The following is a 12,966-nucleotide window of genomic DNA, read 5'->3' as shown; positions in this document are numbered from 1 at the left end:
TTACCGACTTGGCTGCAGTTACCGACAACACATGTCAGTAAATTGTCAGCAAATGCCAATTCATAAAGCCTTCAGCAAGCGGTAAGTCTGGCGATAGTTACTGACACTTCTAGTGAGGCGTTAACAAGTTACCGACAGCTCTGATTAATGCAAAGTGCAGAGAGCCAAAGTATGTTTGAGTCATCTGTGGAGAGAGCCAGAGAGGCGTCTGTGTGAGTCATTTGAGCAGGCAGGGAAAGACTGTGTGACTCATCTGTCTGAGTCATCTGTGGAGAGAGCCAGAGAGCCGTCTCTGTGAGTCATTTGTGCAGGCAGGGAAAGACTGTGTGAGTCATCTGTCTGAGTCATCTGTGGAGAGAGCCAGAGAGCCGTCTCTGTGAGTCATTTGAGCAGGCAGGGAAAGACTGTGTGAGTCATTTGTCTGAGTCATCTGTGGAGAGAGCCAGAGAGCCGTCTCTGTGAGTCATTTGTGCAGGCAGGGAAAGACTGTGTGAGTCATTTGTCTGAGTCATCTGTGGAGAGAGCCAGAGAGCCGTCTCTGTGAGTCATTTGTGCAGGCAGGGAAAGACTGTGTGAGTCATCTGTCTGAGTCATTTGTGCAGAGAGCCGTCTGTGCGAGTAATTTCTGCAGGGCAAAGAGGGAATCGGGACACTGCTCTACTCTACCGCTCAATGGGCTGCCGTAATTTACGACCTCCAAGGGCAGCTGGGGAAATCTTTATGAATTAGCACACAGACCGGGAAAAAACAGAGTGCGGTATTTTCCCGACAAGATTTTTTTATCGCACTGCTTTGTATGAATCGAGGCCCAAGTTGGTTAAAAAGTACTGTCAAAATAATTTGAGTATTTTTTTGCTTCTTGGTGGTATAAAAGGCATTTTATTCAAGTATGAAAATATCTCCTTGGAGAAAAAGTAGAAGAAAAAATGAATTGCATATGGGCCAAGAAGGTGTGAAAATACAGCTTAGGAGAAATATTGAATTGAATAAGGGCCAACATCTTCTGTAGGGTTAAATTACATCCACTGTTGTAGGTACATGGCCTGCATGCATGGGTTACGTTTTATTATTTGGAATGCAAATCTGTCAAAAAGTGTTGCCCAATTTTTATCTGTTGGCCAATTTTATAACGACTCTACGTCAAACTGATCTGTGGTTCCAGAGATTTGAACCCCTAAAAGTGGCTGAAAGAAACTTGAGTGGGATTTCAGAGCTTCCCTATTGGTCATTGAAGCCATCCATCACCCTAAGAACCGAAAGAGAAGTTTGGGAGGCCAATTTTATTAATAAGGTGTGAAAATATAACCTAGGAGAAAAAAGTGAATTTAATGAGGCCGTATGTCTCCAATCTCACGTCTAAAACCTGTTTTACGTTTTTAATGATAATGATCTGGACTGCAGAGGAAAATATAGCAGTCTAGTAGCGATGCTTCGTTGGCTTTTCGATTTTGACCAGAGTTCTCTGTTAACCTCAAGTCATTTTTGATCTCACTATGTTTCAGTAGTGTAGTCCACATGCTGATCAGTGGTTTTATTTTTTTATTTATTTGTATACATTTTAATTTGTTTATTTTTTTACATTTTTTTTAAAACTTAGATGACCCAAAGGCAGCTCATGAGGTCTTGGGTAGCATCTCGGAGGTGTCGATGGGAAGGACCAGCATTCCATACATTCAGATTGGTGGGTGAATGTTTTATTCATGTATATGCTGTGATTATCGTTATTATTGATTGATAAAACGCCAACATGTGACGCAGAATCGGACAATTTAATCACAGAGGGCGTGGCTTGCAAACCTACCCTACGTACATAACGAGCTGCTGCTAGTATTAAGTTGTGGCAATTTTTTTTATGTCACGGTTATGCAAATTTGTTCATTTTAAAAATAGACCAATCCAAGGCAGCAGCTGGATGAAATTTGCATTAAAGGACCACTATTGTGAACATTGCAAAAATTTAAATACATGTAAAAACAAATAAGAATGTTTCTTCCAGAGTAGAATAAGCCATACATTACTTTTCCTCCTATGTTGCGGTCACTTACAGTAAGTAGTAGATAGCTGGGTTTTTACTTTTTCGAGTTCCCCATCAGGTCAGCCGGTATCCCCGCCCACTGGGTGTATATATAGGGTATCAGGTGGTGTTTGATTTGAGCAGTTTGAGAATGGGCTTGTCAGCCCGAAACAACGTCTGTTACTGCTGTGGAATGCTTCATTAAAAGAGCTTTTTGATTACATTTGGTGGTGCCGACCCATTCATCTTTCATTGTGCTGGTCCCAAGGGACACTGGGACGGGGTCGTGGCACACCTGTTTGTACACTGGTGCTTCTCACCTCACTTACTCACTTACAGTAGGTAGTAGAAAGCTGACAGAACCAACAAGTTTTGGACTAGTCCATCTCCTCATGGGTGACTCTGGGTTTTATTAAGTTTCAAAAGCACTTAGTGAATAGCAGTTGCACCAACTGCCAAAAAGTGTGCAGAGAACAGGAAGGCTGGCCAACAACTTTGGATAAATGCTTTTCATGGAATGTGGTATGGTAGGGGTGTCTTGGCACCCTGGAGAAAAGACACAGGAAACACAAAAAGGACAGGAGCCCAATAGCGTAATACGCTTTAGTATAAATGGTATAATGAAAACTACTCACAAAGGCGTGTTGCAGCGGGAAAACCGACCGCAAGAAGTTGGTGGAAACCATAAACCTGACTACACTCGGGGTGGTCCGGCCGGACCTGGTGGCGGTCGCTCTCTTAGGAAAATCGACAGTTGTCCCTATGCTAATGAGGTTTTTCCATTTGGCACTGTTATTGGCCTGAGGAAGCGGGTTTAGACCCATGAAACGTGTTGCCTGTGCTAAATAATAAATCTTTTGTTGTTACAAAGATTTTGTTATTTGAGGTAAGCTGCCTCCCTTTCTTTCGTTTTTTATTTGTTTTTAAAGCATTTTATACACACCAGGGCGCCTCTTTCACCCATATTGTGCTTTTCATGGAATGTCTTTATAAAGTTTAACCACTTCATCCACCACTACAGTATATCTACGTCCTCTGTGACTTCATCTAAGCCACAAGTCAGTAGATATACGTCTTGTAGCAGAAGCAGTGCTGTGCAGGATTGCGCTTGCTCCTGTGCACATTTCTGGCACTATCTGATGCAGCACTAATTGGTGAACGGGAATATATGTTTCCTGAGCTAATGAGATTGATTTTTACCATTACTTTTTACCATTTAACCCTCCTGGCGGTTGATTTTTTTATGCCAAATGAGCAGAAATCTGTTTTTTTTTTATTTCATTTTTTTTGTTTCATGTAAAGCTACCAGAGTGGTAGCTACATGAACCACCACTAGAGGGCGCATGTGTCCCTCTAGTGCGATCGTTGCCGGCATCTATAGAAACAGGGGAACGCGTATATAACGCGTTCCCATTTGGCTTCTCCTGTTGCCATGGCGACGATCGGAATGACGTCATGGTCGTCAGCCGACGTCCTGACGTCAGACGCCTCAGATCCAGCCAAATAGCGCTGCCTGGAACTCATTGGTCCGGGCAGCGCAGGGCTCTGGCGGGGGGGGGGGGCCCTCTTCCGTCGCTGCGTGCGGGCGATCGCCGCAGAGCGGCGGCGATCAAGCTGTGCGCGCGGCTAGCAAAGTGCTAGCTGTGCGCACAGTAGTTTAAATGGGGCGAATCGCTAAACTAGGGGCTGAGATATCTTCCTGCGCGGCATAGCCCGAGCTCAGCTCGGGCTTACCGCCAGGAAGGTTATTAACGCTTTTATTTTCTCATTTCATAGTGAAAAATAAAAGTTTTGTGATAAGCGGTAAGAATAGCCAAGCAAAATTTGTGTTTTTTTATCTACAGTAGCACTTTTTATTTTTAAGCTGGAATTGGTAAAACTGAGAAATAATGTGTTTTTTCTATTTTTTTCCCTTGTTTTCCCATTAAAATTCATAGAAAACAAAATTGTTTGAGGGAAAAAATAGCATACAATGAAAGCCTAGTTTGTCTTGAAAAAAAAACTATATATATTTCATTTCTGTGTCATAAGTAGGGATAAAGTTATTTCTGATTAAATAGGGACATAGCTAAACTGTAAAAACTGATCTGGCCCATAAGTGGGAAACAAGGTCTGGATGCAGAGTGGTTAAAGGCCATGCTGAGAATCCCCCATGATGGAGGGCTCGTTCCCACTATCGCGAATCTGCATGCGTCCAACGCATGCAGATCCGCACATGTAATGCAAGTGGATGGGCCTGTTTCCACTGTAGCGTTGTTGAGGTGCGTTTTTTTCAGCGTGAAAAAAACGCACAAAAGAGCCAACGATTTCGCCTGCGTCGGGAATCCGTGCGAATCGCCGCTAATGTATTTAATAGTAAAAACGCATGCGTTTGTTACATGCGTTTTTACCCGCGATTTCGCGTGCGATTTCGCACCTTTTTCAATTTTATTTAGCCCTGGCAGTGTCATGGTTAATTTCGCATGGCACCCTGCCATGCGAAATCGCATGCGAAATCGCGGGTAAAAACGCATGCGGAAACTCATCCGCATGCGTTTTTACAAGCGTCGGAATGCGGCCGAAATCGCGTCGCAACAGTGGGAACGAGCCCGGACTAGTGACTAGTCTAACACCTGTCAGTTCTGTCAGATTTACTACTGTAAGCAACAGGAACATAGGAGAAAAACAATGTATGCCTTATTTTACTCTGGAAGAAACATACTTTATATTTGGATATGTTCACATGTATTTAAAATGTTACAATTTTTTCCGATAGTGGTCCCTAATAACAAGTAGTAACTATTTATAGGGGAACTTCAGCCTAAACAAACATACTGTCATTAAGTTACATTAGCTATATTCAATAAAATAGATAGGTAATATAATCTCTTACCCACCCTATTTTAAAAGAACAGGCAAATGTTTGTGATTTCATGGGAGCAGCCATCTTGCTCATAAGGGCAGCCATCTTTTTTGGTTGAAAGGAGGTCACAGGGAGCTGAGACACAGTTCCAACTGTCCTGTGTCCTGTGTCCTGATCACTCCTCCAAGCTGCGGGCGCTAGGCTTCAAATCTCAAATTCAAAAAAAAAAAAGAATTGCACCAAAACAGCAGAATGAGAACATCAATATCAGAAATCCCATCATGCTTTGCACAGCATCAGGTAAAAAATGCCCGGGCAGTTTTCTTCTGTGCAGCTAAAATGAGGCTTGGATAAGAAAAACAAAGTTCTGATGCTGTGAAACTGTTAAAGAAACACCAAGCCTTTTCAGTGCTGCTGAGTAGATTTTTAGTCTGGAGGTTCACTTTAAAGGTGAGGTGGTGAGGAAAGGGGACGTGTGCAACTCTTCTTATGTAATTTTATTGGGAAGCGACCGGTGTTGCGCAGCATGTGGTCCCTAGACGTTGTTCTTGCACACGTGCATCGTCCAGTATCGCACTGCATGCTGTGCACTTCTCCATCGCAAATCATGGCCCGCAAAAGTACTGGTGTCATAGCCCCCACTGAAATATAATTGTGTTGCATACATTGTCCATTGCACCGTTACACAACGAACATAGTGAAGTGAGAGATGTATGGAGGATGCCATATTTATATCCTGTTTAACAATACCAGTTGCCTGTCTGTCCTGCTGATCTCTTTGGCTGCAGTAGTGTCTAAATCATCCATCTGAAGTAAGAATGTGACTAAACCAGTTAGAAACACCTGATATGCTGCATGCTTGTTCAGGGTCTATGACTAAAAGTATTAGAGGCAGAGGATCAGCAGGGCTTCCAGGCAACTGGTATTGCTTAAAAGGAAATAAATATGTCAGCCTCTGTATGCCTCTCACATCAGGTGTGCTTTCAGGATAGTTACATAGTTACATAGTTATTTTGGTTGAAAAAAGACATACGTCCATCGAGTTCAACCAGTATAAAGTACAACTCCAGCCTGCTCCCTCACATATCTCTGTTGATCCAGAGGAAGGCGAAAAACCCTTACAAGGCATGGTCCAATTAGCCCCTAAAGGGAAAAATTCCTTCCCGACTCCAGATGGCAATCAGATAAAATCCCTGAAATCAACATCATTAGGCATAACCTAGTAATTGTAGCCATGGATGTCTTTCAATGCAAGGAAAGCATCTAAGCCCCCTTTAAATGCAGGTATAGAGTTTGCCATAACGACTTCCTGTGGCAATGCATTCCACATCTTAATCACTCTTACTGTAAAGAACCCTTTCCTAAATAAATGGCTAAAACGTTTTTCCTCCATGCGCAGATCATGTCCTCTAGTCCTTAGAGAAGGCCTAGGGACAAAAAGCTCATCCGCCAAGCTATTATATTGCCCTCTGATGTATTTATACATGTTAATTAGATCCCCTCTAAGGCGTCTTTTCTCTAGACTAAATAAACCCAGTTTATCTAACCTTTCTTGGTAAGCGAGACCTTCCATCCCACGTATCAATTTTGTTGCTCGTCTCTGCACCTGCTCTAAAACTGCAATGTCTTTCCTGTAATGTGGTGCCCAGAACTGAATTCCATATTCCAGATGTGGCCTTACTTAGAGTGACCAGACGTCCCGGATTGCCCGGGACACGTCCCGGATTCGGGGTCCACTGTCCCAGGCAGCATGAGGTCCCGGGAAACGTCCCGCTTTCAGCAGCGGGACGTCCCGGCCTCGGGACTCTGGCCACTCTCTCCTCAATGAACTGGCAGCGGCGTCTATAGACGCCGTGCCAGTTCATTGCCCGCAGCCCCGCTCCAGCCTCCTCTTCCGGTGTCTGTTTCCGACACCAGCAGGCGAGCAGGGCTACGGCAAGATGGCTGCCGGAGCCCTGTACTGGAGACCTATTTGTGTCACTAGTACAGGGCTTCGGGCGCCATCTTGCCGTAGCCCTGTCAGCGCGGGAGACCAGAGCAGGAGGAACAAGACGGTCCCGGGACGGAGCAGCGCGCCAGAGGCCGGACACTTCTGCCAGGTGAGTAAATGCTTTCTTTTCCAGGTGAAATGTTTGCCCGCATTGTTTCTTTTCCAGGTGAAATGTTTGCCCGCATTGTTTCTTTTCCAGGTGAAATGTTTGCCCGCATTGTTTCTTTTCCAGGTGAAATGTTTGCCCGCATTGTTTCTTTTCCAGGTGAAATGTTTGCCCGCATTGTTTCTTTTCTGGCGAAATGTTTGCCTGCAGTGCGTTTCTTTTCTGGTGAAATGTTTGCCCGCAGTGCGTTTCTTTTCTGGCGAAATGTTTGCCCGCAGTGCGTTTCTTTTCTGGCGAAATGTTTGCCCGCATTGCGTTTCTTTTCTGGCGAAATGTTTGCCCGCAGTGCGTTTCTTTTCTGGCGAAATGTTTGGCCGCAGTGCGTTTCTTTTCTGGTGAAATGTTTGCCCGCAGTGCGTTTCTTTTCTGGTGAAATGTTTGGCCGCAGTGCGTTTCTTTTCTGGTGAAATGTTTGCCCGCAGTGCGTTTCTTTTCTGGTGAAATGTTTGCCCGCAGTGCGTTTATTTTGTACTGACATGTTGCCCGCATTGCGTTTATTTTGTACTGACATGTTTGCCCGCATTGCGTTTATTGTCTGGTGAAATGTTTGCCCGCATTGCGTTTATTTTGTACTAACATGTTGCCCGCATTGCGTTTATTTTGTACTGACATGTTTGCCCGCATTGCATTTATTTTATACTGACATGTTGCCTATTGCGTTTATTTTCTGGTGTCCGGGGTAACTGTTACTGCATTTATTATTTAATGGTCATAGATGGCTATGTTTGCTGCTTTGTGGTTACGGTATACTATTAGCATCACACAGTTTCTGCACACCCATGATATAAAGTCTCGTTTGTCCACATCATGGCGTAAACACTGCTTTCTTATGCCTCGCTGTTACATCATTACGTTAGCTCCGCCCATACAATGTCATGGCCACGCCCATTTTTTTCGGCGTGGCGCGCTGCGCGCGCCGCAGCCCCCCTCCCCCAGTCTTCGCCGCTGCGTGCTCCTCACTCCTTCCCACTTTTCGCCGCGGCGCGCTACACGCGCCGCCCCCCCCGTCCCAGGTTGGACCCACAAAAATATGGTCACTCTACCTTACTAGAGAGTTAAACAGGGGCAATATTATGCTAGCATCTCGAGTTTTTATTTCCCTTTTAATGCATCCCAACATTTTTTAAGCTTTAGCTACAGCGGCTTGGCATTGAGTACGATTATTTAACTTGTTGTCGATGAGTACTCCTAAGTCCTTCTCCAAGTTTGATGTCCCCAACTGTATCCCATTTATTTTGTATGGTGCTAGACCATTGGTACGACCAAAATGCATGACTTTACATTTGTCAACATTGAATTTCATCTGCCATGTATGTGCCCATATAGCCATCCTATCCAGATCCTGTTGCAATATGACACTATCTTCCTGAGAGTTGATGATTCTGCACAATTTTGTATCATCAAATCCCAATGAGTAACGTGCTTGCAGGTAACACGATGTGCATGCTGTCCGGTTATTATGAGTATGGCATGTAAGGTCTGCAGGCCTTACCGGAGCTTTCACCTGAGCGTGGCGACTGGAAGTAAATTGGGTTTGTTTAGCTGATATTGGGATTGAAACCCCTCCCACAGTGTGATGTCATGACCATGGTCCTGACAGTTTTCTGTCTGTGAACTTCATTGCATTGTGGGAAATATCGGCTTTTTCCAACTGCCAAGCAAGCCGTATCTACCTCTCTGTGCATAGGACTCTCAGTAACGAACATTCCGCACAGATCACCTGGCAGAACTAAAGAGGTCACCACCAGTGATACATTTCAGAAGGTAAATCAGGGGAGGAAAGATTAAACAATTATACAAAGAGGATAGAGGAAATATTATACAATTAGTCCTTTTTGGGGCTAATTGGACCATGCCTTGTAAGGGGTTTTTCGCCTTCCTCTGGGTCAACAGGGATATGTGAGGGAGCAGGCTGGTGTTGTACTTTATACTGGTTGGACTCGATGGACGTATGTCTTTTTACAACCCAAATAACTATGTAACTATGTAATAGGCAAACACTGACTAAATAATCTATAAATGAATATTGTAAAAAACAATAAGCAATTTTATTAATCAAGTTGTTTTCACTACAGTTCCTCTTTAAAACAATATTTTGGACAATCTTTAGCTAGAATTTATTGTGTACACTTATACGTGTCTCTATTTAGTTTTGTAAAGCCTGGTGCAGTACACACCTTAGACATTTGTTGCTCAGGAAATATTGGACATCAGTAACAATGTTGATAATTTGTCTCTTAAGGGGCAACCAAGTCCAGTCTGCTCTCCGCCCCCAGCATCGTCAGCATGTTCGTCCCCGCACCTGAGGATTTTTCTGATGACCAACCCACCGTTATGACCGACAAGTAAGTAACTTTTATCAGTTCATCAACAAAAATGGTTCTACATATGACAAGCATCGGGAGCCACAAAGTGGGAGGCTGTACAAAGCTCCTGAACAAAGGCTTGAGGACCTGTCTGAGCATCTGAGCGGGCCGCCTCCCCCCATCACAGAGGCGGAGGTTATGGGGCTTCTGCTATGCCCCTGATTTGTATATTTTTTGCAACTTTTGGAATTTTTATTTCCCCCTCGTTGTTATAACTTCAAAAATACATTTAAAAAAGGCGAAAAAGAAAGAAAGGCTGTCTGTGACATATAATTACTGTGCAACCTTGGTTTGCCAGCATAATCCATTCCGGAAACACGCTGGTCATCCAAAATATCAAAGCAAATTTCCCCATAAGGATTAATGGAAGCCCAGAGGGTTCATTTCACAGTTCAAAAACATTTAGAGAAAAACATGTGCGGCAATATAAAGTACTATACAATATGAAGTAAAAATTGAAAAAAGACTATCACTTTAACTGACAGAATTATTGCCATCTATTGGCTCGCCCAACCTTTTTTTCTTTATTATGTGTGGCTTTAAAGGAAACCAGAGATGAAAGCTTTGGCACAAAATAAACATATCCCCCGATAGATTTTACAAAATAAACACTAGACCTGGTATTTTCACCGCTCTGGTGTGCTGTTTTTTTGTGTTTTTTTACTAAAACTCCACGCAAAACACAGTTCGTCAGAAAAGCATATTATTTAGTGGGCTGTGTGCAAAATTAAATCACCATTTCTAAAAACCTCTAATTACTAACAAATATAGATAAAAAAAAAGTTTTTTTTAATATACCCTTACATCAGCAGCTCCTCCCATCTCATCACAGCTCTCTGTGATGCTTTGAATATACAGAACAGGAAAGCAGAGCCAGAAGGGGGCAGGCTTGGGCTTGAAAAGACATCAGAGAGGACAGACTCAGCTATAATGAGTCCTGAGCACAGCTAGACTGAATGCTCAGTCGGGGATTTTATCAGGGCTGATAACAAGCAAGCTGAGCAGTGAAGGATGAAACAGAGAGCAGGGTAGGTGTTTTCTCTAAAGTTCCCACTGATATATATGGTAAAATACATGAGGGTGCTTCATCTCTGCTTCACTCTAACAAGGAGCTTATCCAATGACAGTTTCTTTTGCCTCCTTTTGAGGATTTAATGGAAATGTAACATTGTACAATCCCCAGTGGCGTACCTAGGGCATTTGACACCCGGTGCTGGGTATTATAAGACACCCCCCCCCTCCCCCAACCCCCCCAAAAAAGTAAAGGGGCAAAAAACGGGTGACGCTATAACATGCGGCGCGCACCAAAAAATGGGCGTGGCCATGACCGGATGAGGGCGGAGCTAACTGTAATTTGCCGTGAACCCGGGTGAGAGTGATATGGAGGCTGCCATATTTATTTCCTTTTAAACAATACTAGTTGCCCTGCTAATCTATTTGGCTGCAGTAGGCAACTGAATCACACCAGAAACAAGCATGCTTGTTCAGGGTCTGTGGTTGAAAGAATTAGAGGCAGAGGACCAGCACGGCAGCCAGGCAACTGGTATTGTTTAAAAGGAGATAAATATGGCAGCCTCAATATTATTCTCACCTCGGGTTCCCTTTAAAAGTGCAATGCAAAGACAGTGGACCCAAGTTTTGGTGACCCTTTCCCCAGAAAATTCACATAATTGTGCAGGTTTTCTGAAGAAAATACACGCAATGTGTGCAGATTTGCCCAGAGAATACGTTCAATCATGTCGGCAGATTTGCCCAGAAAATACATGCAATCATGTCTGCAGATTTGCCCAGAGAATACGTTCAATCATGTCGGCAGATTTGCCCAGAAAATACATGCAATCATGTCGGCAGATTTGCCCAGAAAATACATGCAATCATGTCTGCAAATTTGCCCAGAGAATACGTTCAATCATGTCGGCAGATTTGCCCAGAAAATACATGCAATCATGTCGGCAGATTTGCCCAGAAAATACATGCAATCATGTCGGCAGATTTGCCCAGAAAATACATGCAATCATGTCGGCAGATTTGCCCAGAAAATACATGCAATCATGTCGGCAGATTTGCCCAGAAAATACATGCAATCATGTCGGCAGATTTGACCAGAAAATACATGCAATCATGTAGCAGATTTGACCAGAAAATACATGCAATCGTGTGGCAGACCTGTCCACAAAACACTTCAATCGTGTAGCAGACCTGGCCAGAACATAAACGCTACCCCTGGCTGCTAATATAAATAAAAAAAAAAAACAACATTTACTCACCTGCAGCAGAGCTCCTGTTCCGGCCTCCGTCCAGTGCGCAGCTCCCACGATCCTCTGCAGCCAGCAACTCCCAAAGTCTCCAGAGCAGGGCTTCGGACATTTTACTATAGCCCTGCTGTGCCGCTGCGGTGAACTAATACGGCATCTATTATATGCCGAAAGTCAGTTCACGCTGGTGGGTGCTTGAAGAATTTTAAGGGGTGCTTCAGCACCCAAAGCACCCCCCCCCCCGGTGCTGCCACTGCCCCCAGTATAGGTAGCTAGCAGTTGCCCCCTGTATAGGTAGCTAGTTGCCCCCAGTGAAGGTAGTATAGTTGCCCCAATATAGCTAGTATAGTTGCCCCCAGTATAGCTAGTATAGTTGCCCCCAGTATAGCTAGTATAGTTGCCCCCAGTATAGCTGCCCCCAGTATAGCTAGTATAGCTGCCCCCAGTATAGCTGCCCCCAGTATAGCTAGTATAGCTGCCCCCCAGTATAGCTGCCCCCAGTATAGCTAGTATAGCTGCCCCCAGTATAGCTAGTATAGCTGCCCCCAGTATAGCTAGTATAGTTGCCCCCAGTATAGCTGCCCCCAGTATAGCTAGTATAGCTGCCCCCAGTATAGCTAGTATAGCTGCCCCCAGTATAGCTGCCCCCAGTATAGCTAGTTTAGTTGCCCCCAGTATAGCTGCCCCCCAGTATAGCTGCCCCCCAGTATAGCTGCCCCCAGTATAGCTGCCCCCAGTATAGCTGCCCCCAGTATAGCTAGTTTAGTTGCCCCCAGTATAGCTGCCCCCCAGTATAGCTGCCCCCAGTAAAGCTGCCCCCAGTATAGCTAGTTTAGTTGCCCCCAGTATAGCTAGTTTAGTTGCCCCCAGTATAGCCAGTACAGTTGCCCCCAGAATAGCTAGTATAATTGCCCCCAGAATAGCTCGTATAATTGCCCCAGCCCAGAATAGCTCGTATGATTGCCCCCAGTATAGCTAGTTTAGTTGCCCCCAGTGTGAGGAAAGCCTGGAAGGAGGGGTGGCGGGGAGGGGGGCAGGACCCCCCACCTCCCTCACCTGGGTCCCCCTCCTTCTGGCGCTTCCCCCTCCTAATTAGCAGCAGCGGGCAGCAGCGGCGAAGAAGACTCACTCACCTGCTTCTGGCGATAGCGGCGGCGCATAGCGTCATCCTTACGCGACGCTGGTCTCCGACTTCTCTATTGCTCACTGTGCTTCCGCCAATCAGGAAGCACAGTGAGCGGTGGAGAAGGCGGAGACCAGCGTCACGGGACGATGACGCTATTTGCCATCGCCTGGAACGCAGGAAGGAGGTGAGTAAGTCCTCTTGCCCGCT

At 44.8% G+C, this 12,966-nt stretch overlaps 1 protein-coding gene across 6 annotated transcripts in view; it reads left to right on the top strand.

The window, feature by feature from the left end:
* Nucleotides 1–12,966, top strand: part of UNC79 (unc-79 homolog, NALCN channel complex subunit) — a 282,366-nt gene that overhangs the window by 179,148 nt on the left and 90,252 nt on the right. For all 6 annotated transcript variants that reach the window (XR_011024177.1, XM_068254657.1, XM_068254659.1 and 3 more), the window contains 2 exons: nucleotides 1,598–1,681; nucleotides 9,255–9,357. Coding sequence is in view for 5 of the 6 variants with exons in the window: in XM_068254657.1 (XP_068110758.1) it covers nucleotides 1,598–1,681; nucleotides 9,255–9,357 (187 nt within the window). In the remaining variant the exon portion in view is untranslated. The remainder of the gene's footprint in view (nucleotides 1–1,597; nucleotides 1,682–9,254; nucleotides 9,358–12,966) is intronic.

This window comes from Hyperolius riggenbachi, chromosome 9, assembly GCF_040937935.1.
Source record: "Hyperolius riggenbachi isolate aHypRig1 chromosome 9, aHypRig1.pri, whole genome shotgun sequence".
Taxonomy (NCBI): Eukaryota; Metazoa; Chordata; class Amphibia; order Anura; family Hyperoliidae; genus Hyperolius; species Hyperolius riggenbachi.
This window is presented reverse-complemented; position numbering and strand designations above follow the sequence as displayed.